We start from the raw sequence: 26672 nt of genomic DNA, 5'->3' as shown, positions 1-26672 counted from the left end.
TACCTCAAACTCTTGGAGAGAGAGGTAAGAATTGAAGGATGTTGTTGAGTAGAGCAGGATTTATCTTGAATATGGAAAGTAGAAAACACTTCACAGAAGCTACTGGGTATTGTAAATTAAAGACTAGGAAACTTGGTAAGTAGTATGTTAGGGATTTCCAATGAGTTTCACTTTTCCAATTTAGTTTTACCTTTTTTTTTTATTAGCATACCATGTTGTACTCTCCTAAGTTCAAGGATGAAGACTGTAGTTCATTGGTTAGTTACACTTATACTAGATTTGGAAGTCAAGGATACTTAAGTCATTCTGATCCTTTCTAAGCTTTTTACTCCAATAGGGAATTAGTGATTCTCTGTTTTAGGCTAAAATACAAACACCTCAACTTGGTTAGTGTGTCTCTAGTCTCTATTTTCCAAACTTATTTTGTATTACTTCTCTTTATGCACACAGACTTCATGCTAGGCTATATCTATTTTCAGTAGGCCTTGAGAAATGGTTTAGAACAGCCTCATCTCTCTCTTTCAGTGGTTTTCTTCCCCTTTCCCTGCTTGAACTCATCCTTTAATGACTAACATTCTCCTATCTCTCTTTATACTCTCCCCATTACAGTGATACAGATATTGAATGTCGGCCAGATTCTCACCAAAGCAAGACAATCCTTCAACTTTCTATAATTGATTGTTTATTCATTTGTACACAGCATCTATTCCAAACCTTTTAAGTTGCCCAGTGCATTACCTCTCTCTGCCTTCTCAGCTGAGAGCATTATTTCAGACTTCACTGAAAAAAAAGTTCATTTGACAAGAGCTTCCGCTTCTCTTTCTCATTTCATATCCATCGTACATCTTCTACTTTTCATTCCAATCTTTAATGAAGCAGTGGTCTTTCTCATTATCAAGGTTAGCTCCTTTATGTATACTCTTGATTCTTTTCTCTTTTACTGTCTCTACCAGTTTGTGTGCCCCCATTATTATACAGAATTTGAAAATCACGAAATTTAAGTATTGGACTTTAGTGGTCATTTATCCTAACTTATGCACAAAAGGAATCCTCTCCATACCATATCTTACAAAAGATTGTCCAACTTCTTTCTAATCTTTGGTCTAATTCTTAGTCTCTTTTTAATCTTCTTTAATCTACACTGTCTCCTTTCTTGATACCTACAAATATCCCTATGTCTCTTTCATTCTTAAAAGATACTTGATCCTACCAACCTTTCTAGTTATCCTTTATCTTTCCTTCCCCTCTCAGCTAAACCTGAAAAAGAGAACACTATGTGGTACCTTGCTTCCTCTGACCGCTCTTATTAACCCTCTGCAATACAGTTTCTAATCTAGGCGTCATCTGAAAATTCTCTCCAAAGTTACCAATGATCTTTTAGTTGGTTTTTGCTTAATCCTTATCCTTGAACTTTTTTGAACAGTTTTTTACAGTTCACTTTCTCCTGGATGGTCTCTCCAGATTTTTATAACACTGCACTCTGGGTGGTTTTCCTCCTACCCAGCTGATTGCCTCTTCTTATTCTCTTTTACTGTTTTATCCTCTGTAGTACACCCATTAGTCATGGGGTCTTTTTCTTTCGTACTATCTTACTTGGTGATCTCTTCAAGTCCCATGGGTTTACTGATCATCTTTATGTCGATGACTGCCAGATCAATATATCTAGGCCTAGTCTCCTGAGATCCAGTCCCATATCCCCAACTGCCTTTTAAATATCTTGAACTGTATGTCTCATGAGCATCTCAAATTCCACATATTCAAATTAAACCTGTCCCTCTTGCGTTCCCATTCGCTGCCATTATCCTCTTTATTCACCAGATTTGCAACTTGTATGTCATCCTCAATGCCTCACTCATCCTACACATAAAATCCTTTGTCAGATCTTTTTGTTAATACCTTCATGGCATCTCTTGTCTGTTTTCTTTTCTGTACTTACACAGCAATCACCCTAGTTCTTAAGTCTGACCATATTACACATGCCACCTTCTCCCCTCACTGAACTCTATTGGATCCCTATTATCTGTAAAATCAAATAGAAAGTTATTTGGTTTGACGTTTAAAGTTTTTCACAAACGGGTCCCTTTCTGACTTCCAGTCTTATTTGGTTTGGCTTCCCTCTAGTATTTCACAGTCTAGTTATACTAGAGTACTTGCTTCTCTTTTCCATAATATTCCATCTCCTGTCTTTCTGCCTATACGCTGGATGGATCTCATGCCCATAACATTTTTTTTCTTTTTCTTACATCTGCCTCTTATCCCTGGCTTTCTTCAAGTCAGCTCAGATGTTATCTTCTGCAGTAGGCTTTTGTCAGTTTTCTTAGCTGCCTGAGCCCTTTCTCTTAGATAACCTACATCTATTCTCTATGAATCTTGTATGTATTTATTTACATCTCTTGCACCTCTTAGAATGTGAGCTCCTTTTTTTTATTACTGCCCTCCTCTCCAGTTTTTACCACAGGACCAGCACATAGTAAGTGTTTAACAAATGCTTGTTTACTGACTGGCCTCTTAGAATCCGTTTCTTCCTTTAAAGTTCATTGCATATACTTCATCTTATGGCAAGTCTTTTAAAAATTTTAGAATTTTATTTTTGGAAGGAAACTCGGCTATCTAGACCAAGCCACACCCAAAGGAATCCTGACCATAATTTTGTACTTGAAAAGGGGCCATTTAGCCTCTGCTTGAAGAAAACTACTGAAGGAAACTCCATTTATTCCTATAGCACCTCATTCTGATTTTAATGTTCTCTCCTCAGATTTTCTTGTATTTAGTCATCTGTGTACATATTATATCCTTCAGTGGAATATGATCCTCCAGAAGGCTGAGACTGCTATTTTTGTTTTGGCATTTTTAGTATTCAGCACAATTGGAAGTTTTTATTACATATTGTAGGTTTTTAATAAATGTTTGTTGAGTTAAATTTTTATTTGTCAAATTACTCTTATATTTTGTTCTTATCTTACCCTTATAGAAATTCATTGAGGTCCATTGGGCATCTATCATTTCTACTTTACATGTTAGGAAGTAGGTTTGAATAGATGAAAGTCATTGCAGATATTACAATAAACATCCTGTGAGTGGTAGCACTACCAACAGTATGTCTATATCCCAAAGAAATCAAAGAAAGAAGAAAATCCATATGCACAAAAATAAATATAGCAACTTTTTTTGTTGTTGTTGTTTTAGCAAAGAATTAGAATCTAAGGGTTTGTCCATTATTTGGGAAATGACAAATTATGGTGTATGAATGTAGCAATATTAAGAAATGATGAAAGGGACTATTTCAGAGAAACCTGGGAAAAGAGCAGGACTAAGACCAGGAGAAAAATTATAATACTATAAGTAAAAACATCTTTGATAAACTTAACTGTGATCAATGAAATGAATAGTCATGTTTCTAGAGGAGTCATAATGAAGTATGCTACTTACTTGCTGATACAAGTAATGGACCCAAGATATAAAATAAGACATCCATTTTCAGACACATTCAACACTACGTGGGTATTTGTTTTACCTAACTGCATATCTGTTGAAATGGCTTATTTTTTCCTTCCCATTTTTGGTATCTATGATATAAAGGGGACTAGTATAGTGAAGAAAAAAAACAAAAAAAAATTGAAGTGTCTTTAACAATGTACAGAAGAAAACAAAAAGAAGGCCAGAAAGAATCAGACAAATAGAGCAGCTTCTAAAATTACATGTTGATTTTATGTATTTGAAAAGAAAAGTAAACCATAAAACAAATTGAGATCCAGTTTCACATTTTTTCTACTGTATGTATAAGGAAGTGCTACTTTTATTTTAGGTTTTAACTTCAGAATTTAAAAAAAAAAAGTGTTTTTTTTTGTTTTTTTTTTTTTTAAGATTCCATCATTTGTTAATGACAGTCTAGACTGGAATTCATGGCTTTTTAAACTATTTTTAATAGAAAGAACATAATTTTATTTCTATAATCTGCTCTTTCTAGAAAGGCATTTTCTTAAGAGTTTCACAAAGTAATTCTTTGCATATCAATATCCAAATCTCAGAAAAACATAAGTATGTTTTCCTTCCTTAAGGAGCATAGTTGAAGGATATCATACGTATATCATACGGCAGACAGGAGTTAGAAATGTGACTTTACAACATAGGTCCTGATTCCTAGACCAGGACTGAGTTGTCTTAAAGGAAAAAAAGGTTTGGTTGATGATTTTTCTGAATAGAACCTTTCCACCACCACATCTATACCATTGGAATCACACCCTCTCTTGTTAGAAAGAAAAACGGTTAAGAAAAAATAACAGATACATAAAATAAAAGATACTGGGACCATGTCTAGTTAGGAGAAAAGGAACTGCCTCAATTCAGAGGATTCCCAGGAGCAAACCTAGACCTCTTTGGACATTAGTGTCCTCTAAGGAGTTTGTATTAGGATGATTTTTGATGGCCCTTCTGGAAAGAATGTTCTGCCCCTCTCAACTGTGGAAAGAAAGTATGTTTTTTAATCAGTTCTTTTGGACCAAGATTGATTATTGAAATCAGCTAGAGTTTGTGTTCTTTTCATTACATTATTATAGTTATAACCTATTTCATTCTCCTTCTTTCACTCTGTCCTAATTTTACTTTTACCATGAGGATAAGGAAAGAATCAGAATTAAGTTCCCTTTAGTCAGCATTCATGGTCTCTAATCCTAGGAAATGGTGGGATTCATTCTTTGGCTTCTACGTGACTTCCCTCTTTAAGAGTATGGTAGTGAATCAGTTAGCATTTATAAAATGCTATGACTATGTGACTATTACACGTATGATTCCTACGTGTGCTAAGGATACAAAAACAAAAAGAAAAAGAGAAAAGTTTACTTTCAAGAAACGAATTTTGCTAGGAGATGCAATGTGTCAACACGTGTGTGTGTGTGTGTGTGTGTGTGTGTGTGTGTACAAATTTGAGGAGGGAAGCAGAGAGCACTAATTCCCAAAGTGATCTAGAGATTTCTTCTAGGAGATGACTTATGAAGTGAGTTTTGAAGGAAGCTAAAACCTCTGAGGAGGGAAATCTTATGTATGAGCATGAAGGTGACATGGAATGCTGATTTCTGAAAACAGCCAACAGCTGAAATATAAACTCTAAGAAGGAAAATGTTTCTGTATAAAAGATCTTGAAGGGGAGGCTCGAGCCACATTATGAAGGGCTCTAAATCCCAAACCTAAGCATAGATATTCCAATGTAGAGGCAGTTGGGAGCTACTGATTTTTTCTTGAGCAGCAGAATGATGTGGTCAGACCTGTGCTTAAGGATTTTTTTTTTTTTGGTGGGGGCCACCTGTGTGGAAGTTGGAACCACCTCTAGGTAAAGAGACTAGAGCAAGGAGAACAACTAGGAGACTATTGCAATACATCAGAAATGACTCCTATTACACATGGTGATTTCCAACTTAACTTTGGAGCTATTCTTAAAAGCTTTTTCTTTTTTCCTTTAGCTTTGCCTTCTCAAGATTTTGCCCTTTCCCAAAAGAAGAACTCAGGGGAGGATAGAATGACTGCTGTAGTTCTGACAACCAAGCCTCAGGTGATTTATGATTTCTCTTCTTTCCTGAAATGCTTTATTTGTTTGAAGAATGGATATGTTTTCTTCCCTTGCCTGGCACATCTCAGAGAGCCCTAATCAAAGAGCTTGGTGATAGAAAATATATTCTATACTTGAATAGTGGTTCTGCCTTCTTCCTTTAGTGTTTCCCTAACCAACATACACTCATTCTTACCTCCATAAAGCCATCTAGAATTCTATGCCCTGCCCCAGATTTCAAATTATACTTCTTGTGTGTATCTTGCATTTCAACTTTTATCTCCCCCTTACTTCCCAACTCCCTCTAGAAGAAGAATGTTACCTGTTTGAGAGCAGGAATGGTTTCATTTTATCTTTGTATTCCCCACACACTTCTGATTCTCTCCAGGGTCAAACTTAATTCCTTTTACAAGGGCTTCTTAAACTTTTTCTACTCATGATCCCATTTTGCCTGATAAATTTTTATATTACCCTGGATATTTGGCTCTATGAAATAGACATATAAACTAAATATTTACTGATAATAAATCAAAATTTTGTGATCCCTACATTCAGTTACAAATTCCTATGTGGAGTTGAGACTCACAGTTTAAAAAGCTGGGCCTTAGTAGAATATGCATTCATTCAGTAGCTGTTGAGTTGAATCGGACAGATCGCAGTGTTTCATTCCCACGTGTTTTACAGGTCTATTTAGGTTGTGAGAAAGAGAACATAAAGGACTGGTTTTGGAGTTAGGAGGACTTGAATCATTCCTCTGGTAAAATAATGGATAGGGCATTCAGCCTTTTAGTCGCTTGGGCAATTTTCTTAGAATTTCTGTATCAGTGGAGGGAATTTCTATACTGAGGGTTCTATATTCCAGCAAAATGACGTCTGAATTCCCCACCCCTGTGACTTTTATAAAAATTTTAATGTAAAGTGAAGATACTATCCATGATTACACATTAAGAGTTATCGTCTTCAGTAGACATTTGCTTCTCCATATATAGGACAATGCTAGATGCTGAGAATATGAAGTAATATGTGAACACTTTTTATGATGAAAGGGTGTTGATTTAATTCTCGTCATATAGAAATTTTGCCATCTTTTAGTAGCACAAGGAATAAAAAACTGTCTCAAAGATGATAAATTTTTTATATCAAATTAAGTATATTTGAAACCATATGTTTTCCTTTTTGTAGTCCTGCTCTACCCAAACATAAATTCTAGTGTGTGACCAAACCCTAGAAATCATTTGACCTAATTAAGTTTAGGGTGGAAGTAAACATCATCCATTTCCGACTAATTTTGTAACATCTAGGATATTACAAATCCTCTAGAATGTTCTTAGTTGTCAGTTCTTTCTTTAATGTGGTCACCTAAGTGTCATCCAAACATATCCAAAGTATAACTTCTGTTTTTTCAAATACTATTTAAAGGATATTGAAATCCTTTCAGATCCACAATTTTTAGTTATTTTGAAAATAATCTTTTAATAATTAGTAAGATGATACTTGTTATTAGTAAGAATTACCAATCAGTTCTTACCTGCTTTATAAGATAATATCAATTTCTGAACATTCATAATTATATAAGCTCTCTGCACAAATCTTATAATTTATGTTTCCAGAATGCTTCTTTAAATGTCTTTGAATTTAAAAAAAAATTCTTTGCATTGTTTTTCTCAAGACCTTATCACAACCCCCAAATGTCATTTTTCTAAGTAACCTACTATGCAGTAGCTATGTTTTGCTTGACCTAGAAGTATGAGAGATTGACCTACAATGTGAGCCTAGATTCTTTATAAGCTATATTATGCATTCTAAATGCTTTGCTAGAGAAAGTGCCATGTCTCCAAAACAAAACAGTTTTATGCCCAATACAGTATTATTTGCAAAATGTATATTTTGATCCCAGATTTAATCACATTTAAGATTGATGATGACAAGACAATGAGCTGTTATTTAAGCATTTCTGTGTGCCATGCACTATGCTAAGTATAGGGGAATACAAAGAAAAGCAAAAACACAGCCCCTATCCTTAAGGAACTCGAATTCTAACAGAGGAGAAAACATGGAAACAGCAATATTTACAAAATATATGCAGAGTAAATTGGACATAATCTCTGAGAAAAGGTACAAGGGAAAGGTGAAGAGGGTGGGCTATGGGACTGGGAAAGACCTGTTTATTTCACGTATTTATCTAGCATGTTATTTGTAGTGATTATCTTCCCTTGTGTAACGTAAGTACTTTTCATGAGTTAAAAGATATGTATTTTTTTAAATGGTGCAGTTGCAGTGCTAGGGCCCATTTTGCTAGGACTAGAAAAAACCTTTGAGACTTTCTAGTTTCAAGCTCTGATACTGTGATAAATAATTCTTGCCTACTATGTTGGGATGGTACTTTTCCTAGTTATAGAAGGGAACAACCCTGCATCTTTGCTTTTTAAAATAGTAATATAAAAAGATAATTAATATTATTAAAGGTATACTTCATTCTGCTTCCTTGCTTTATACAGTTCTGCCTCATGGAATCTGTAAGCATTTATTTGCAAATTACAAATTCTTGATAAAGACTTATTTGTTCTTATAGAAAAGTCTGAGAATTTTAATGTTAGTCAATGAATTTCACTAGAATAGGGATTTTAAGAGAAAGATGATGGGGGTGTTCTAGCTTCCAAATATGCTCACCTATCTTGGAGTTAGGATTAGCACTTGGGTACAAAATAAGGTCTTCATTTCAAATCTATCCTTTTTATACTCTGCATACCTACGTAGTCTGCCAGGAGTCACCGAGTCTGGACTCACTTCTACAGATCTGGGTATCTCAATGACTGACTTACATGATAGGATCGAGCTCTAGGGAAAAATGAGTTTAGGAAACCACTACTTACAAGAAATCACTTGATATAGAATTGTGAATTTAATAATTTATTGCAAGAATAAAAATGGTCAGCATATACCTTGTAATGATAATGACCCCTTGTCTGCGCTTTAGTGAATCTGTGACATTGATGTATGCCCTCCTATCCTAGTGTATTCCTTAATCCATTCAGGCCTTCTTGTCCTGTGTGATTCTTGTGCCTGACTTTTGTGAAATCCTCCATGTAGGACTTGGCTAACATGTTGAAGGCCTTTTTTAAAGTCTTAGGACCCTACAGAACACTGGATTTTCCCCACATATTTAACAAATTATTTTAGCTTATGAGTGACTGTGTGGTGTGGTACTTAAAGGGCTGTTTTAGAGTTTGGAAGAAATCATGTCTATGGCGCCTAATGACACTGTGACCATGGGCAAGAGGCAATTATTCTCTTAGTCACTCAGGCTAGAATTTCTGTATCAGTGGAGTGAATTTCAGGGGGTCCATAAAATCAAAATTATTTTTATAACAATACTAAGAGATGATTTTCCTGTTAAAGTATTCTTTTTTCAACTATATATCTCTGTGAAATTGGATAGCCTTCATTTATTTCAACTAGAACAACATTGTAAGAGACAATGCAAAAACAGATATGAGAATCCAGCTATCTTCTGTTGTTATTAAGATTTGCAGAAATATATAAAGCACTTCTCACTGATTTTTTAAAAAGAGAGGTAATTTTTATTTGAGTTAATATCTATGTTAACATTTATCAGCTTTAATTTTTGGTGTGGAAAATGTTGATAAAAACTCTTTGGGGTCCTCAGTAATTTTTAAGAGTATAAGGGGGTTCTGAGATCAAATAGTGTGAGAACCATTGCTGTAGGTATTAACCTTTTTGCTGTCATTAGAAAAACACCTGCATTGTACCTTTGTTCTGTTTGTTCTCTTTGCATGAACAAATCATCTTTTTTTTCATTCATACATTTGCCTGACTTTGTCCTTTACTCAACTTTTTGCCTTCAGGTCATTATTTGCAAGATAGTGCAGTTTGCTTCAGAGCCATCCTTTGAAAGCTACCAAAGATCTTTCTGTTGTCCTTTTTATCCAGAATTAATTGTTTGAAATCACAGTGATCTAGAATTTACATACTGGCATGTTAGAGAGAATATTGGTATTAAGATCAGTTTGTGCATCAGCAACTTGTGCTCATTGAAAGTGTCATGTAACATTCCATATGTGTTTCCTTTTTCCTCTTCAGCTTTGGACCCAAGCCATTGTCTAGTACTTATACAAGATAATATATACTGATCAGCTGATAACTCCTAAGACTTCCTAGTCAGCTATTCAGGTTACTATTGAGACCATGTGCTTCATTATTGGTGATTAAGCTTTTCTTTTTTTGTTTTGTTATTTTATAACTTTTTATTGACAACATATGCATGGGTAATTTTTTACAACATTGTCCCTTGCACTCACTTCTGTTCCAATTTTTCCCTTCCCTCCCTCCACCTCCTCCCCTAGATGGCAAGCAGTCCTATACATGTTACATATGTTATAGTATATCTTAGATACAATATATGTGTGCAGAACTGTACAGTTCTCTTGTTACATAAGAAAAGTTGGATTCAAAAGGTAAAAATAACTGGGAAGAAAAACAAAAATGCAAGTAGTCCACATTCATTCCCCAGTGTTCCTTCTCTGGGTGTAGCTGATTCTGTCCATCATTGCTGAATTGGAACTGAATTAGATCTCTTTGTCGAAGATATCCACTTCCATCAGAATACATCCTTATACAGTATTGGTGTTGAAGTGTTTAATGATCTCCTGGTTCTGCTCATTTCACTCAACATCAGTAAGCTTTTCTTTTGAGTGATTATTTATAATATTTTCAACATCAGAATTTTTCTTCCATTTGGATTCTTAATAGTATATCCTCTATAATAAAGGCAATATAAATACATGCATATCCCTCTGTTTTATGCTTTGCTTTATGGTATCCTTGTGTCTGCTCCATCAAGGAATTTTAAATGATCTTTTACATGTGCATGAGAAATACTTTGTTGGGAACTGTATTTCCTCTACTGAGTCAAATGCTTTTTTGTAAAATGGCACAGTAGGGTCTCATTCTCATACCTTTCAGTTATTTAGCTAATGACTTAGTCTGAAAAAATCTGCTTGTACCTTTCTTGTTTTCATCATAGAACTCTTGGTACATGTGTGGACTGTTCCTAAAGATTTTTTTAGAGATGGAAAATGTTTATAAAAGAAAAAAAATTATAGCATAAACAGGCAACAAGAAAGGGACTATAGTAAAAACTTTTCTAACATGAAGTTCTGACTTTAGGTGTATTAATTTTTTCTTTTTTTTAATCACATGCCTCACTCTTAAATCTCAATATATTTACTTGTGTTTTTCTCAAACCTTACATGTAACTGGAATGCTTTCTTGATAACACCTTCCAGCCAAATTCTGATCCCACTTTCTAAAAGACTTCTTTCGTGACCATTGTATTTAGATTTCTTTAGAATCTCCATAGCATTTTTGCCAATATCACACAATTTGCACTTGATTATCTACGTTATGTTGCTCTGTTCCACACGTATGTGTTTAGCCACAACAGGATTATATGCTTCAGAGTTGGGGACCATGCCTCATATTATAATTGTATCTATCAGACAGTCTAGTACAGTGTTAATTGTGTAATAAATAGGTGCTTAGACTTAACTTGGCATATAAAAAACTCTGATAAAAAGCATTTTGTGCTTTGTGCCATATCTGGTGTTGGTTGCCAACTGCAAGAATGTATTTGATCTTTCAGAAATCATTGACATCAAAGGAATTGGCTGTAAAATTTACCCAGGAGGAGTGGGAACAATTGGACCCTTCTCAAAGAAACCTGTACAGAGATGTATTGTTGGAGAGGTATAGAAACCTGGTCTTATTGGGTAAGGACAATTTCCACTTGTGAATTTATTCATTGTGCATCCTTATTTCCATAACAGCTGGGGCTTAGGATTTAGCTGAATTTTGGCTTGCTTTGGGATTCATGAATCATTTTACGTTTTCTAATAAGATATAGGAAATTTATTGTGCTACTCCTTGGGTTGTAGCATTTTTGCATAGATGCATAGATCTGAAGAAGTTATGAGAGACTTTCATCCTTATAACTGGGAGGCTAGGAAACAATTGCTTTCAAAGTGCATAGCAATTCCCCACCTTTTTTGTGAATGGATACCATTCGAAAGTTCTTGCCATTTACCCCATATTACTCCATCATGTTCTCTTTTTCCTGAATATTAAGTGGTTGTGTTACCTTTAATGTAAATTTTTTGTGGTTATGAACAGGGCTTCCAATTTCTAAGCCTGATGTAATCTCCCAATTGGAACGAGGAAAAGAGCCATGGATGCTGGAGAGAGAAGACTCCAAAGGTGCCCACCTAGGTGAGTGTAGGGATAGATAAGGGAAGTCATTGGGAATAACAAGCCAACTAATTGGTGAGGATTGTAGCTTTGAAATATTTTGGGAGGAACTCTCATTGGATTCTCCTGTCTGAGGAGAAGTGAAAATTAAGATGTAATGAATGTTCTCATATACTTGGCTGAACAATTTCTTCTTCCTTAAACTTCTCATAATACCTTGCCTGGACTTTTCTTCTAAACTTATCACATATTTATATACATTTTTTCCTATTCATTCCCTCAAGGAAAAGGTCTGCCTGGAACATTGTAGGTATTGAATTGAATTAAATCATTAAATGGCAATTTCCTCTGTCCAATTCAGAGCCTTCTCACTCCTGGCATAGTTTGCTTCAGTAATTCCTAGCTAATTTTCCTTACTCCCATCCGTCTTGCAGTCCTGTATGCATGCTATGTTCATGCTAATCTAGGTAAATATTACTTTCCTAATGTTAACTCAATCAATAGCATAGTCCCTGTTGCTTTTCTTACTTGTTTGATAGTCTGCTTTTTATCATGTAGTTATTTTCTCAAGTCTACAAGTTATAATTCTTCTATGATGCCTTCTCCAATGTGATTCTGTCCACGTCTTAACATAAGTCTTTATAGAGTCCTGGGAGGGCTTCTGCTTTTACTCTTACTGTCTCAGAGGTACCAGTGTGCCAGTTAAACTGAGTGTTTGTTTTCTCTTCCTTATCATATGACTTGTTTACCTCTATTTCTTGTTGTTTACTTTATAAAATCTAAAGTCTTCAGTAGTAATATTCAAGTTATTCCTAGCTAGGTGGTGCTGCAAGGGATGGCGTGCTTGGCCTGGATTCAGGAAGACTGAGTTTATATCTGGGTTCAGACATTTAGTACCTGTGTGATTTTCAGCAATCCATTTAGCCTTTATCTGCCTCAGTTTTCTCATCTGTAAAGTGGAGATAATAAAGCCCTTATCTTCCAGGGTTGTGATGAAGATAAACCTTTAAGCACTATATAAACGTTATTTTTATAATTGTTGTTGTTTTTAACCTGCTTCCTACCTTAAATACTCACCTTTTTTCCCCCTCATTGCTATCTGACTTGAAAATCTATTATCTGAGTCTTTAACTATTCTGTCCCCCATAACAAAAGTCCCTCTCCTTTTCGCCTCTTCATCTTCTTATTTTTAAAGATCCAGATTAAGTGCCTGTTCTTTAAATCTTTTTCTCACTTGTTCTAGGCTAAATCCCACCTTTCTCAGAATTCCTATTATATACTTGTAGTTTGTGCTACAGAATATTTCTCTTGATTATATACTTAGTGGTAATCTTACTGTTTTATGTAGAACTGTGCTAGAACCATGTAATTTTAGAGTTGGAAGGACTTGAGGCACACACTTAACTTCTCTAGCATCATACAGTGAGTTAGTAGTCACATAGGAATTAGTCAGATATTCTGACTCCAGTTCAGTAGTCTGCTACTATAATACACATACATTTGTTGTGATAGTCTCATTCTAATACTTGTACCATAAGCTGGAGAGAAGCAATTATGTCTTATACTTCTCTTTCGAGTTCTGGGCATATAGATTTTGAATAAGTTATTGATTAATTTGGTACTAAATGATACGAATAACTTTATCTTTGGAACTTTTTTTTTTTAGCTAGTAGCCCTAGTTCTTCCTCATCTTACCTGACAGTTGCTTTTTTTTGCCAGCTTTATGCATAGTATTTTTGCCATGTACTTGGGAATTATATAGGTAATGGAGGCCCAAGTCTCTGTCCTCCAAAACCACTGGTTATGGAGATAAGACACATATACTTAAAACAGTTTAGCAACAATTCAAGTATACATGTTCATTGGGCCCAAAGAAATAGTGCATATATACTTTAGAAATTTATCAAAAGGTTGGCATGGGCTGGTATTGTTGGAGAAGACTTTGTAGAGTTTATTGAATTGAAAATTGTTCCTGAAAGATGCTTAGAGATCAGAAAAGTGGAAAAAAGTATTTCTGCTAGGGAGACTGGCATGAACAAAGGCATGAAGTCAGCAGGGAACAGGCAGATTTGGATGAGAGCACAGATACTGCTGGGAGGGATGGATCATGTGATATTTATATCAGGAGATAGTGTCAGGTGAGAGTACAGAAGGCTAGGAAGGCAAAATTTAAGAGTCTGGCATTATCCTGAATGTATTGGGAAGTTTTTGAGTATAATCAGATAAAAAGGTGTTAGGAGGATTAGTCTGTCAGTCAAATACAAGATAGATAAGAAGGGTTAGAGCTTAGGAGGCTGTAAATAGTAATTCCAATGGGACTTTATATTGGATTAGGTTGGTGGATTTAGGCATTTCAAAAAGACACATCCTGATCTCAATCTGCCTTTTCCTGTTACTGTTAAATCTCATATTTTTTAATCTCTAGTGCTTAAGTTTCAAATTATTTTTTCCAAATTTCATATCTTGTTTATTTTTTTCTACTTATAGCCCCTTTTACCATCTCTTCTTCACTTGGTCACAAAAATGTTACTTACAAAAATGTCTGCTCCAAGTTCAGAGAAATATTAGATTAGATCTAGATAACTTCTCATCACAGCATTCTGTTGTAGGACTCAAGTCATTGACCATAATCTCAGAAACCACAGGTGGGGGCTCCTTGCTTGTCTTAGCATTTATTGAGTTTCTCCTCTAACATTCACTAAAAACTCTTCCAAATTATTCCTGTTCCCTGTCAACTTACATACTTCCACTTGACCATCAGCACAATCACATTGCCACTCAGATTCCTTGAAGTTATGTCAGTACAATGTTAATTCTTCCTTCGACACACTCAATCAAAACACCCCATTAACACTATCCTGTGTCTTTACAAAGACCTGGGGAATAATTGACAGCTGCTTCTTCACACCACCTACCCTTGAATACACAGTCATTTCTCCTTTGTCAGCATCTTCAACCTCTGATACCCTTCCCCAAGAATGTAAGACATATTCAGATAATTTCTAAATAAAGTAATTTCCTTCTAACACAGAATATGAGGGATATTTGTATTTTCCATTTCTTTCAGATTGGGATAGACCTGAAACTGAAGAATTAGTTTCAAAGCAGCACATTTCTGACGAAGAATCATCACATGGGGTGTTAATGGAAAAACTCAAAAGGGATTCTGTCTTGGAAAAAACCTGGCAATGTGAAAGTCAGTTAGAGGAGCAACAGGGAAACTATGAGAAACACTTAAGCCAAGATACAGCTATTCACAAGAAAACTACTGGGGAGAAAAACTATCAGTGTACTGAGTTTGGGAGAAACTTTGGCCTAAGGTCTTTCATTGTTACACCACATAAAGTCTCTCCAATAGCAGAGAGACTACTTAAATGTGATACACTTGGAGAGAACTTAAAACAAAATTCAGACCTGATTAAAGACCCGAGACTTTGTGCAGGGAAGAAACCTTGGAAATGTAATGAGTGTGGGAAAGCCTTTAGTTACTGCTCAGCCTTTATCCTCCATCAGAGAATTCATACTGGAGAAAAACCCTATATATGTAATGAATGTGGAAAAGGTTTCAGCCAGAGCATACACCTTACTCTTCATCAGCGAATTCATACTGGAGAGAAGCCCTATGAATGCAATGAATGTGGAAAAGCCTTCAGTCACCGATCAGCCCTTATTCGACATCACATAATTCACACTGGAGAGAAACCCTACGAATGTAATGAATGTGGGAAAGCCTTTAATCAAAGTTCATACCTTACTCAACATCAGAGGATTCATACTGGAGAGAAACCCTATGAATGTAATGAGTGTGGGAAAGCCTTCAGTCAAAGCACATTTCTTACTCAACATCAGGTAATTCATACTGGAGAAAAACCCTATAAATGTAATGAATGTGGGAAAGCCTTCAGTGACCGCTCAGGACTCATTCAGCATCAGAGGACTCATACTGGGGAGAAACCTTATGAATGTACTGAATGTGGGAAAGCCTTTGGTTACTGCTCTGCTCTCACTCAACATCAGAGGACTCATACTGGAGAAAAACCTTATAAATGTAATGACTGTGAGAAAGCTTTTAGTGACCGCTCAGCCCTTATACGACATCAGAGAACTCACACTGGAGAAAAACCCTATAAATGCAAGGAATGTGAGAAAGCCTTTAGTCAGAGTTCATCTCTTACAAAACATCAGAAAACTCATACTGGAGAGAAACCTTATAAGTGTAATGAATGTGATAAAGCCTTCAGCCAGAGCTCTTCCCTCTCCCAACATCGAAAAACTCACACTAGCAGTAAAACCAGTAAATATGGAAATGTCTTCAGCGATCACTCAGCATTTACTCAACAAAAGAGAATTCATACTGGATAGAGATTCCACAAATGAGTGAATTCAGCAAATGTTTGAGGGTTTCCTATGTGTCTAGCACTATGTTTAAAAGTGCTGTGGATACTGTGAGACGCTATTACAAAAAGACCATGCACACCAAAAAATTATTATGGTTGATGTGTAGTCCTATATGGGATCCTGATGTAGGTGTGTTGAATATAAATGTGGAATCTTGCATATTTTAAAATGTTTTAGTGGATGACAGTGAGGGACTTCTTTGGCAAAGTCAGGCTTGTCTCTATACCAGTAATGTGATGTGAGCTATTGAATCCCTGAGAGAGGGAGTGGGGTGACCTTCAAAGGAGTAAGGCTTTCTAAGCAAGGAAATGGAATACTTTAGAAAAACTGGAGGTGAAAGAATGCAAGCTTTGGAGAAAGTGCTATCCAGAAGACATTAAAAGCATTTAAAAGCAAAGGCATGAGGAAAAAGAAGAGAAAAGAGCAGGAGTAGATAAATTCAAGAAGTATTTATTGATATAGGCAGCTTCAGGTGAATACCCATAACCAAAATAAAGGCTGTCAAAGAATTTTGTGCAGAGTATCCAGAGCATTGCTTGTATTGGTGAGGCCTTTGGTTTTCACAATAGTAAGTTCCACTTGGAAGCCAAAGTGTGCTAGACCAATGGCCAGTCTAAAGGACCCTGCCCTGGCAATTTAGGGAAATTTTAAGAATGCAACCTGGGCTTATAATTAAGAATCAGGATAGATTAATAAAAGAACTATAACTCTAAAGCTTGGAAATCAATAGCAAGATTTGCAGATTAGAAAGCAAGGGAATGAAGAATAAGGACTTTTTGATAATTTAAATGCTTCCTAGATAAGTAGCTTGAGAATGTTTTTGTGATTTACCTCAGCTGTACAGGGTTGTATTGCAGAATTTGATATAATTTTCTTGTGTGTTTGAATTTCTTATGTTCTGGGCTACAGTGGACAAGGGGAAAAAAGTATTCTCAGAGAAAGGAAAATAGAGAAAGCAGTTAACTATAGGGTAGAATTGTTTTCCTTCTCCCTTTTAACACTCCTGGATGATAGAAGAAAAAGTAAGGCCATGGTGACAGAGGGCATCATCTCCATATGGTCATTTTATTATATTCAAAGAGTTTGCATTTTGGTTGGGGGAATAACCTTTATCCATAACTATCCTGAACATCAGAGAATTCCTCTTGAAGAGAAAACTATGACTGTCTTATAGCTGTAATCATATCTTCAGGTCTTTGGCTGAGCTTGACTTCTCCAGGCAGAGCAAAAGGACCAACCTTAAAGGCTAGTCTACTGGGCCACTAATATTTTCCATGATTATTGTTAACTGCGGGTCCAGTACAGAAATCATGCCAGGCAGTGTCATAATAACAGATCTTTTCATTCTTAACTAATATGCAGAGTGGATGCTTTATATACCCCAAAATCTTATGCGTTGATCTGGTGTACAGAGCAGAAATTTTTACTAAGGGAAATTAAAGAAATAGGAAACCCTAAATAACAATATTTGTTCTCTTAAAATTCTCTTAAAAAGCACCTTTATATACATTTGATCCTCACTATAATCTTATGAGGTAGACGCTATTAATCCCTTTTTATATGTGATTGTTGAAGCTCAGATGCTAAGTAACTTGCCCATATAATAAGTGTCTGAATTAAAATTTTAACTTGGTCTTTCTGGTCCACATCTAGTGTTCTGTCCCACATCTAGTGTTCTGTCCCCTGTGCCAAACTGTTTCTAAGCTAATATCCAGTTATAAAGTAGGAATTGTGAAATGGTATCTTGAGAGTGGGATATGATGAAAGAAAAATTTGAAATGAAGTAAACAATAGTAATAATATGGCAATAGAGGTAATTGACTCTAGTTTGGTTCAAACCCAATCCTAAGAAAACAAATTAACATCGTGGAGAAAACAATATATATATTTAATCTGCTATATTTAAAACAATGTGAAAAGTTTGGTGGTAGTTGGAAGGGTTTTTAAACGTCATTGAGTCCTACTTTTTAATATTGTGAAAACAATAGTTGAAACTTTTACAGGTGTTTATGGTTCTCAAAATGTTTTACAGATTCTCTCATTGGATCTTTAAAATATTTCACAAGTGAGGAAAGAGGCTTAGAGAGGAAGGTTAAGCCTCCCAAAGTTCTGAAGCATTAAACTAGATTTAAATAAGCCAGCAAGATTAATTGGATTAAAAGCTAATGGTTTTCTAAATTCAGGGTTTAGAAAATAAACCGTCAATATTTGGTTATTGACTGATAGCCTCTAGGTTGCAGAAGATTAGTGGTAAAGAGGAAGGAGCAAGTCTGCCTTTAAAACAACTATTTACAAAAAGGAAACTGTGGAAGTTGTGCAATAGTTAAAATGAAATTTTTCTTCTGTTTGAAAACCTCTACTTCCTGACTGGGACAGAAATATAAGTAGGGAACTCAGATTCTGGAAAAGTGCCAGCTTCTTTCTTTATTGATTTAAGAATGGACACATGGTTTATAAAGGCCCCTAAGAAATTTTGTATCTCCCAATGTGGCATAAAATAACATTAATCCATTAGGACTAAGTACTAGGGACAAACTTTGGCTTGTAGACCAGAGGCAAGGTCTGGAACTTGGTAGGGCTACAAACTCAGGGGATTTATAACCTAAAAAATATCAAGATTTAATTTTAAATTTGAGTAAAACAAATTAGAGGTAGGACAAGTGGAGATGAAATCCCAGATGCATATAGAGTTAGTTTGGTGGCCTATTCTTTTATAATTATTTCTTAAAATACTTCATAAAAAAGTGATTGTTATTGCAGGTCACATTATTGTATGTACTTGGATAAACAATGTTTAAAAAAAATTGACTGGAAGTGGAGTGGATGTCACAACCAAAATGAACAGGTTCACCATCTAGTGGCAATCTTCATGGAATCTGAGGGAATATTTCCAAGGAGATAGAAAAATGAGAAGCACATGCTATTCTGACACAGGCTTACTTGAGAATAAGGTATTTTGACTATATATACTTCAGGGCATTTTATAGACCTGAGATGAAAGCTAGCCCAAAATTGGAAACTTTCTCAAAGGGTAGGAAATGTTGGTTGTTTTTGTCCCCATAGAAGATGCTGAAAGATGTAAATTACAATAAATTTGAATTCCTTTATGTTGGGAAAGATCTTCTGGGTCTTTTGGGGTCTTTTATCTAGTGGAGAACATAGAAAGGACTTTGGTTTAAATCTTGACTTTTGTTTTACCTACCTTTAAGACTCTGTGCAAATAATTCTGATAATTTGAGTGAAATGGTTATTTATACAAATATAAATTGTCTAGATTAACGCAAGGGATATAATATTTAAATGACTCTTTTGAAAAAAAAATTTTTTAAGTCATCAATGAACTCCCTAAGAAAAAGTCCCCAGTGCCAGATGGGTCCATGAATGAATTCTCCCAAACATTTAAAGAAAATTCCAGTACTATATAAATTATTTGGAAATATAAGCAAAGAAGTTCTACCATGTTTCTTTTTCATCTTTTTTTTCCCCCTCTGAGGTAATGGGGTTAAATGACTTATCCAGGGTCACACAGCTCGGAAATATGAAAGTATCTGAGACCAGATTTGAACTTGAGTCCTCCTGACTTCAGGGCTGGTGCTCTATCCACTGTGCCACCTAGTTGCCCCCATATTTCTTTTTATGATACATATACTTAAACCAGGAAGAACAAAAATGGAGAAGGAAAACTATAGACCAATTACCCTAGTAAATGATGTTTCAAATTTTTAAAATAAAATATTACCAAGGAGATGACAGCAATGTATCACAAAGATCATATACTACAACTAGGTGGGATTTATACAAAGAATGCAGGGTTGGTTCAATATTAGGAAAATTATTTGCACACTTGACCATTCCAGTAACAAAATCAGCAAAAATGATTATATCAATAAAGAAAAAGCTTTTGTCAAAATATAGCACTTAGTTCTATTAAAACATTAGAAAGTTTGGGAATCAATTGAACCTTTCTAAAAATGATAATATCCATCTAAAACCAAGACCAAACATCTACACTGGGACTAAGAGTCTTTCCCAGTAAGATCAGGGGTGAGCCAAGGATGTCCATTATCACCACTTTTATTCAATAGTATACTAGAAATATTAGCTGTAGCAATGAGAGAAGGGGGAAAAAATAAAGGAATTAGAATAGGCAATAAGAAAACAACTTTCTTTGCAGATATACTTAGAGAATCCTTAGAGATTCAACTAAAAAACCAAATTGAAACACTGAACAACTTCAACAGAGTTATAAGATAAAATAAATCGACATTAATCATTAGATTACTGTACCAACAAAACTTAGCAGGAAGAGATAATTTCCATTTAAAATAATTTGTGGACAATCTAAAATACTTGGGAGTCTACCTGCCAAGATAAATGCAGGAACTATAAACATATTTTTTCACACTTTATACATTTTGCTTTTCATACTATATAAAGACTTAACTTGGAGAAATATTACTTGTTCATGGGTAGGCCAAAATGGATACGTGATTTAGGTATCACTGTTTGATATTACAAGCAAATCAATGGAGCATGAAATATGTTACCTGTCTGATCTATGGATAGGGGAAGAATTCTGATTACATGAAATTTTAAAAGTTTGGATAAACAAAACCAATATAGCCAAGATTGGAAAGCAGGAAACTGGGGAAAAATTTTTTTGTAGTAAGTTTTTCTGATAAAGGTATTATTTCTCAACTACATAGGGAATTGGGCTAAATTTACAAAAATACGAGTTATTTTCCAATAAATGGTCAAAGGCATTTTTCTGAAGAAATCAAAGTTGTCTGTAATCATATGAAAATTGCTCTAAATCATTAATATTTAGAGAAATGCAAATTCAAAAAACTGGGTTACTACCTCACACCTATTAGATGGACTAGCACAAAAAAGGAAAATGACAAATGTTGGGAAGAGCATGGAAGAATTGGAGCACTAATTCATTACTGTTGGTAGAATTATGATGTGATTTAACTATTTTGGAGAGTAGTTTGTAATTGTGCCCATGGGGCTGTAAAACTGCATGTCCTTTGACCTAGAAATACCCCTACTAGGTTTGTATTCTAAAGAGATAAAAAAAAAAAAAAAAAAGGAAAAGAGCTATGTTCAAAAATAATGATAGCAGCTCTTTTAGTGGTAGCAAAAATGGATATTGAGGGGATGCTCATACTTTAGGAAAAGACTGAACAAATTGTGATGTATAGTTGGGATACTGTTGTGCCATAAATGACAAGCAGAATGGTTTCATAAAAACCTGGGAAGACTTGTATGAACTGATACAAAGAGAAGTTACAGATCCAAGAAACCATTGTACCAGCAATAGTGTTACTGTTCAGTGATCAACTGTGAATGACTTAGCTATTTGGAGCAGTCCATAAGCACTGGAGAAATTTCTGCTATCTCTGTGACTGGCTTGACAGTGTTCATCTCTACATTATAAGTGGGGTCAGGTAAGAACTAAAGTAAATGCATAATAGATTACTTCATGAGTCCCTGGAGGCTGGGAAGTGAGATTATATGAATACTCTTAGAAGTAGCCAGGGATAGCCTTTTTGGGGGGAAAAGGATATATCCACAAAGTTGAAATGGGCCTGCATTGTCTATTCCTGGAGAAAAAAGGTTTTCCTATGCCATACAGATTTAATGTTCTTTTACAAATATGAAGTTGAATAAGTTGATCATGGGCTTTCATTTCTGACAAGGGCTAAATCCATCCATCCATATTTAGCTGACCTATTTCTGGTCACTTTGAGGACTTCTGCTGCTTATTGGCTTTGAGACCTTTGAACTATCTAACTACTTTGGACTTCAGTTTCCTGAGGGTCTGGGTAGGTGAATTTTAAGGTCTTTTTTTTAGTTCTAAATATTGTGAAATTTTAAGATGATCTTTGGTCTCAACTTCTGATTAGTCAAATTCATCTGTGAAAAGTGGGCAACTTTGCTAGTTCAAAGAATAAGAATTCAGGGGAGAAAGATGTCATTTTTAGCTTAAAATTCTCTTCCTTCTCTTTAGGTGAATTTATCAATATAAAGATAAAAAGTTATAGCAAAGAGATGTTTGTTCTGTAGCCATTTGACTCCCAGTATTATGTCCTAATTATTTGTGGGAGTTGGGGGTGGAAAAAGGGGAGAAAATGTGTCATTCAACCAGTACTTAGCTGGTCGGGCCCTACCTTGAACCTAATGTTCAGAATAAACAAGCTACTTGTATACTAACTCATTCCCTTGTATTCCTAACTCATGTTAGTAAACCTCCATATGCCTATGGCCAAAGATCAGAAGCCAAGCCAGCAAGTATTTATGAAACTACTAGGAACCATAAAGTGGTGAGCATACACAAATACAGGCAAAAAGATCTTGTCCCTAAGGACCTTAAATTCTAACAGGGAAGGCAAAGGGAGCTGAAAAGTGAAGGTTGCATGGTTGGGAGGGAGAAGGTACCCGCTTAGGTGCATGGAGAAATCTGGAGAGTCAGGGGTGGAGTGAGCACCAAGGTGGTCTGGATGCATCTTTAGAAAGAAGGGGTTTTGGGGGAGCCCCTCAATCAGAGGATGAAGTTGCAGGGCGGAGGTTCTTTCAGGGTGAGAAGGTCTCAAAGGAAGAGGCACCTTCTAGGGTAAAAAGGCTGCTGGGGAATGGAGAAACTGGAAGAATCAGACAGAGCAGAGCCAGGTGAGGAGGGAAGGAGTGAGTCAGCAGAAGCCAGATAAGAATGCAAACAGATGGCACAATACTTGTGGTACCCGATGACTATATCTCTGGATTCATCCATTACTAAGGCTGTTTCTGATGATATTTTCCCACATCCTTTCCTTTTGGAGAAGAAGTCAAATCTAACCAACCTATCTCAGAAAGGCTGCAGGGAGGGGGTCTCTCTCGATGCTTCCTAAGTAGTGTGATCATGGGCTGCCCCAGAGTAAGAGAAGGAATGGTGGAACTAATGTTCTTTCCTTTTATCCAAATGGCCCTCGAGGTGTAGATAATTCATGGAACATGGCATGGTGCTAAGACTAAGAATGGGATGCCCCAAAATGCAGCCCTCCATTATCCCTGTTTTCTACATGAAAACAAGGCCCTGTGAGGTCTTAAATGACCTAGAAACTGTGGCTCCTGAGGTAAATTCAGTGTAGATGTGTGTGTTGGGGGGGGGGGGGGGGGCAGAGAGAAGCATATAGTCACTCCTGTGTATGACTGATGGGTGAGACAGATCATGAATGTTGGGGAACTGGGGAGCCACAATGATTAAAGGGACCAATGGGAGAGTGGAGAAGACTGAGTCAGGCACGGAACTTATTGGGGATGATGGAAAGTGAACTGCAGATACCTAGACGACTGAAACTTAACTCCTTTCCAAAGATATTCCATCTCCTGGAATCCTCTCCAAGGTTAACTGCTCCTCAGCAATCGCTGGCTCATGGGGCCAGAAGCTGGCCCTCCCCTTGCTGCCCTGATGCTGCCTTTAGACTTTTTGCCTGGCTGTCTCTTGTGGGAAGGGCCAGCGGGGATGGCAGCACCTGGTAAGGAGGAACAACTGCTCTTGGTGGCAAGGCGAGCAAGGCAGAGAAAGGGTGAATGAGCGAGCAGGCAGGTCAGGCTGTGGTGTTTTGCTGGTTAGGTAAGGAAGCCCTTCTCTCACATATTCTGGTGCTGGAGATGAAAGCCTGGAAGCCCCTGGCTAGTTCTAATTGTGAGCCTACGGGTAGAGCACCCCAGCTGTACAATTAGAGGAAAAGCTGCTGTCAGGGATTCCCTGCGAGGATGCTGGTTCTTCTTGACCTTAATCCCTGTCTTTTCTAGGGCCTCAGAGGGAGGTGAACTCCTTTTAGAAAGGAGAATTTGAGTTAGAAGTAAGTGGTACCAAATGTGGGTGGGAAATAGAGGCCAGGCTAAAGCTGAGGGAGCAGGGAGTAATTGGCTAGACCAACTTGCCCTGGAAAAAATAAGGGCATGGCTACCCCTTCCTAGACAGAGCACAGAAGGGTGACTGCTCCATGTCTCCTCTTAGTTACTTTTCTAATATTACCTTGGGGTCCACAATGAGGTTACACAGACTGATCATTACATCATATGTATAAAATAAACTCTAATGTGAAATGTGAGATGATGATCGATGGTGATCTGAGATACTTCAGTTTGTTGGGGGTCCACTCATGGTGGGGAGGATGACACCATTATTTTTAATGTAATTCTTTTCTATTTCAAAAAGTTTAAAAATAAAGCCACATGAAATTGCATGAATAAGAGGTGTTGACAATATATACAAACATATATATCCCTGCGCCATATGTGGCACATATGGAGTTGCACTTGGCGGAGGGAATGAGTATTGGGTTTGGGACCATGAAATCTGCATTCATTCTTCATTTATTGTTGTTGGCTCATTTCAGTTATATCCAACTCTTTGTGACCCCCATGGACCATAGCATGTTCAGGTCCTTCTGTCCTCCGCTATCTTTCTAAGTCTGTTTAAGTTTATGTTCACTGTTTTCATGACATTATCTCTGCCATTCCCTCTTCCTTTTGCCTTCCATCTTTCCCAACATCAGAGTCTGTCTAGATTCTAATCCAAGTGGAATAGAGTGAGTGTAATGGAAAGATACTTCCTCTGATTTCAGAGCATTCATAGGTATCTTCTGACTTTTTTCCCTGTCAGATTTTCTGCTTGGTCAGAATAGAGTGTGAATGCAGATGATTCAAGCAGACTCCCACTCTTCCCTAATGGTTTTTGAAGAGGAAGAATTGTTGTAAGTCCATGGGCTGGGGAAGAGCATCCCCTTCAGGTGCTTTGCCTTCACACCCAACTTCATGTGTCCATGAAAACCTCTGGTGTTTTTATTCCTGGTATCTTTCTTCTTTCCTGAACTTAGGAGAATGAATGCCTTGAGGTAAAAGCACTGAGAGTGGGGAATTCATCAAGGGCAACTTGCAAGATTATAATATCTACTGAAGCCATCTGATAACCTACCTACAGATTTTGTGAATACATACAACAGTCCTGGGGAACAATAGACTTGACCAGCAAGGAACCAGACTAAATCTGGTTGAATCTCCTCAAAGAGAGAAAGGGACTCCCAAAGCAACCCTCCACCCTCTTTATGGAATAATGGATTTATTTTGTATTTTGTCACCACATTTTGAATTTGCTTTCCTTAGAGACTGAGTGAGTGTGTAGAGGGGAGAGTGTGACTCCCACTTCAAGAGAATGTTGTAATTTGGCTCTCTCTTTACCTTCACAGTCTATCCCTTTGTAAAAGCCAATTAATGTTACTTGGTTAATTGGCCTTGGGAAGATGTTAACTGACCAGAAGTCAGAGCTTATATTTGTTTCCCCATGATAGTGAGAAGTCCTCCTGCATGGCTCATCAGTGATAGTAACTTCTCAGTTACCTCCAGAGCCCTTGGGAGAAATAGTCCCAGCCCCCTGGGGCATGGCATGCAAATCTGAAAGGAAGTTGAGATAATTAGCCCAGAACATGTTATACAGGAAAGAACTTTTACCCTCCTCCCTTGCCCAAATTCTATGCTGAGCCCTAACTTAATGTTTTAATCAAATATTATTCATTAATGGTCAGTTGAGTGGTTGGGTTGCTTTTTTTAAAACTGATTTTGATTAGCAAATTCTGGTGAAAATTTTGGATGTGATGGAAAAATTGAATATTTTGTATGAAAAGAAGTTCTTTTTAAACATTTTATTTTTTAAATTACATGTGAAACCATTTAAATATTCTTTTAAAAAAATTTAAGTTCCAAATTCTATCCTTTTCTTCCTTCACTCCTTCCCAGAAATGGTAAGCAATCTGATACAGATTATACATGTGCAATCATGTAAAACACATTTCCATATTAGTCATTTTGTGGAAGAAAACTCAAACTATAAAAAAAAGGAAAGCAAGCAAGCACAAAATAGCATGCTTTGGTCTGTATCATTTGCCATCAGATCTTTCTCTGAAGATGAATAGCATTTTTTTTTTTTTATCATGAGTCCTTTGGGGATTGCCTTGGAATATTGTGTTGTTGAGAATAGCTAATCATTCACAGTTGGTCATCATACAATATTGCTGTTACTGTGTTCAGTGTTCTCCTGGTTCTAGTTACTTTACTCTGCATCAGTTTATGTAAGTCTGGAGAGAAGTTCTTATAATCATACATACAGACTTGACTTGCAACTGAAGCTCTGAGGCTTAACTTCTGTTTGTCTCAGCTTCCTCATCTGGAAAATGGGGATGATAATAGCACTTACGAGCAGAATCAGGAGATCATTATACACGACAACATCAATATTATATGACAGTCAATTCTGATGAACGTGCCTCTTTCCAACAATGAGATGATTGATGCCAGTTCCAATGATCTTGTGATGAAGAGAGCCCAGGCTGTGGGAACTGAGTGTGGATCACAACACAACACTCTCACTCTTTTTGCTGTTGTTGTTTGCATTTGTTTTCTTATTTACTTCCCTTTTTTGATC

At 36.4% G+C, this 26672-nt stretch overlaps 1 protein-coding gene across 1 annotated transcript in view; it reads left to right on the top strand.

Moving 5' to 3' along the window:
- LOC111718641 (zinc finger protein 184-like) overlaps positions 1-19325 on the top strand; it is a 77755-nt gene extending 58430 nt beyond the window's left edge. The window contains 1 exon segment of the mRNA XM_023494810.2: positions 15322-19325. Within this exon segment, the coding sequence (XP_023350578.2) occupies positions 15322-16168 (847 nt within the window). The 3' untranslated portion in view covers positions 16169-19325.
- The last annotated feature ends 7347 nt before the right edge of the window (positions 19326-26672 follow it).

This window comes from Sarcophilus harrisii, chromosome 2 (assembly GCF_902635505.1).
Source record: "Sarcophilus harrisii chromosome 2, mSarHar1.11, whole genome shotgun sequence".
NCBI lineage: Eukaryota > Metazoa > Chordata > Mammalia > Dasyuromorphia > Dasyuridae > Sarcophilus > Sarcophilus harrisii.
The sequence above is the reverse complement of the archived record's forward strand: the minus strand, read 5'-3'. Positions and strand labels throughout refer to the sequence as shown.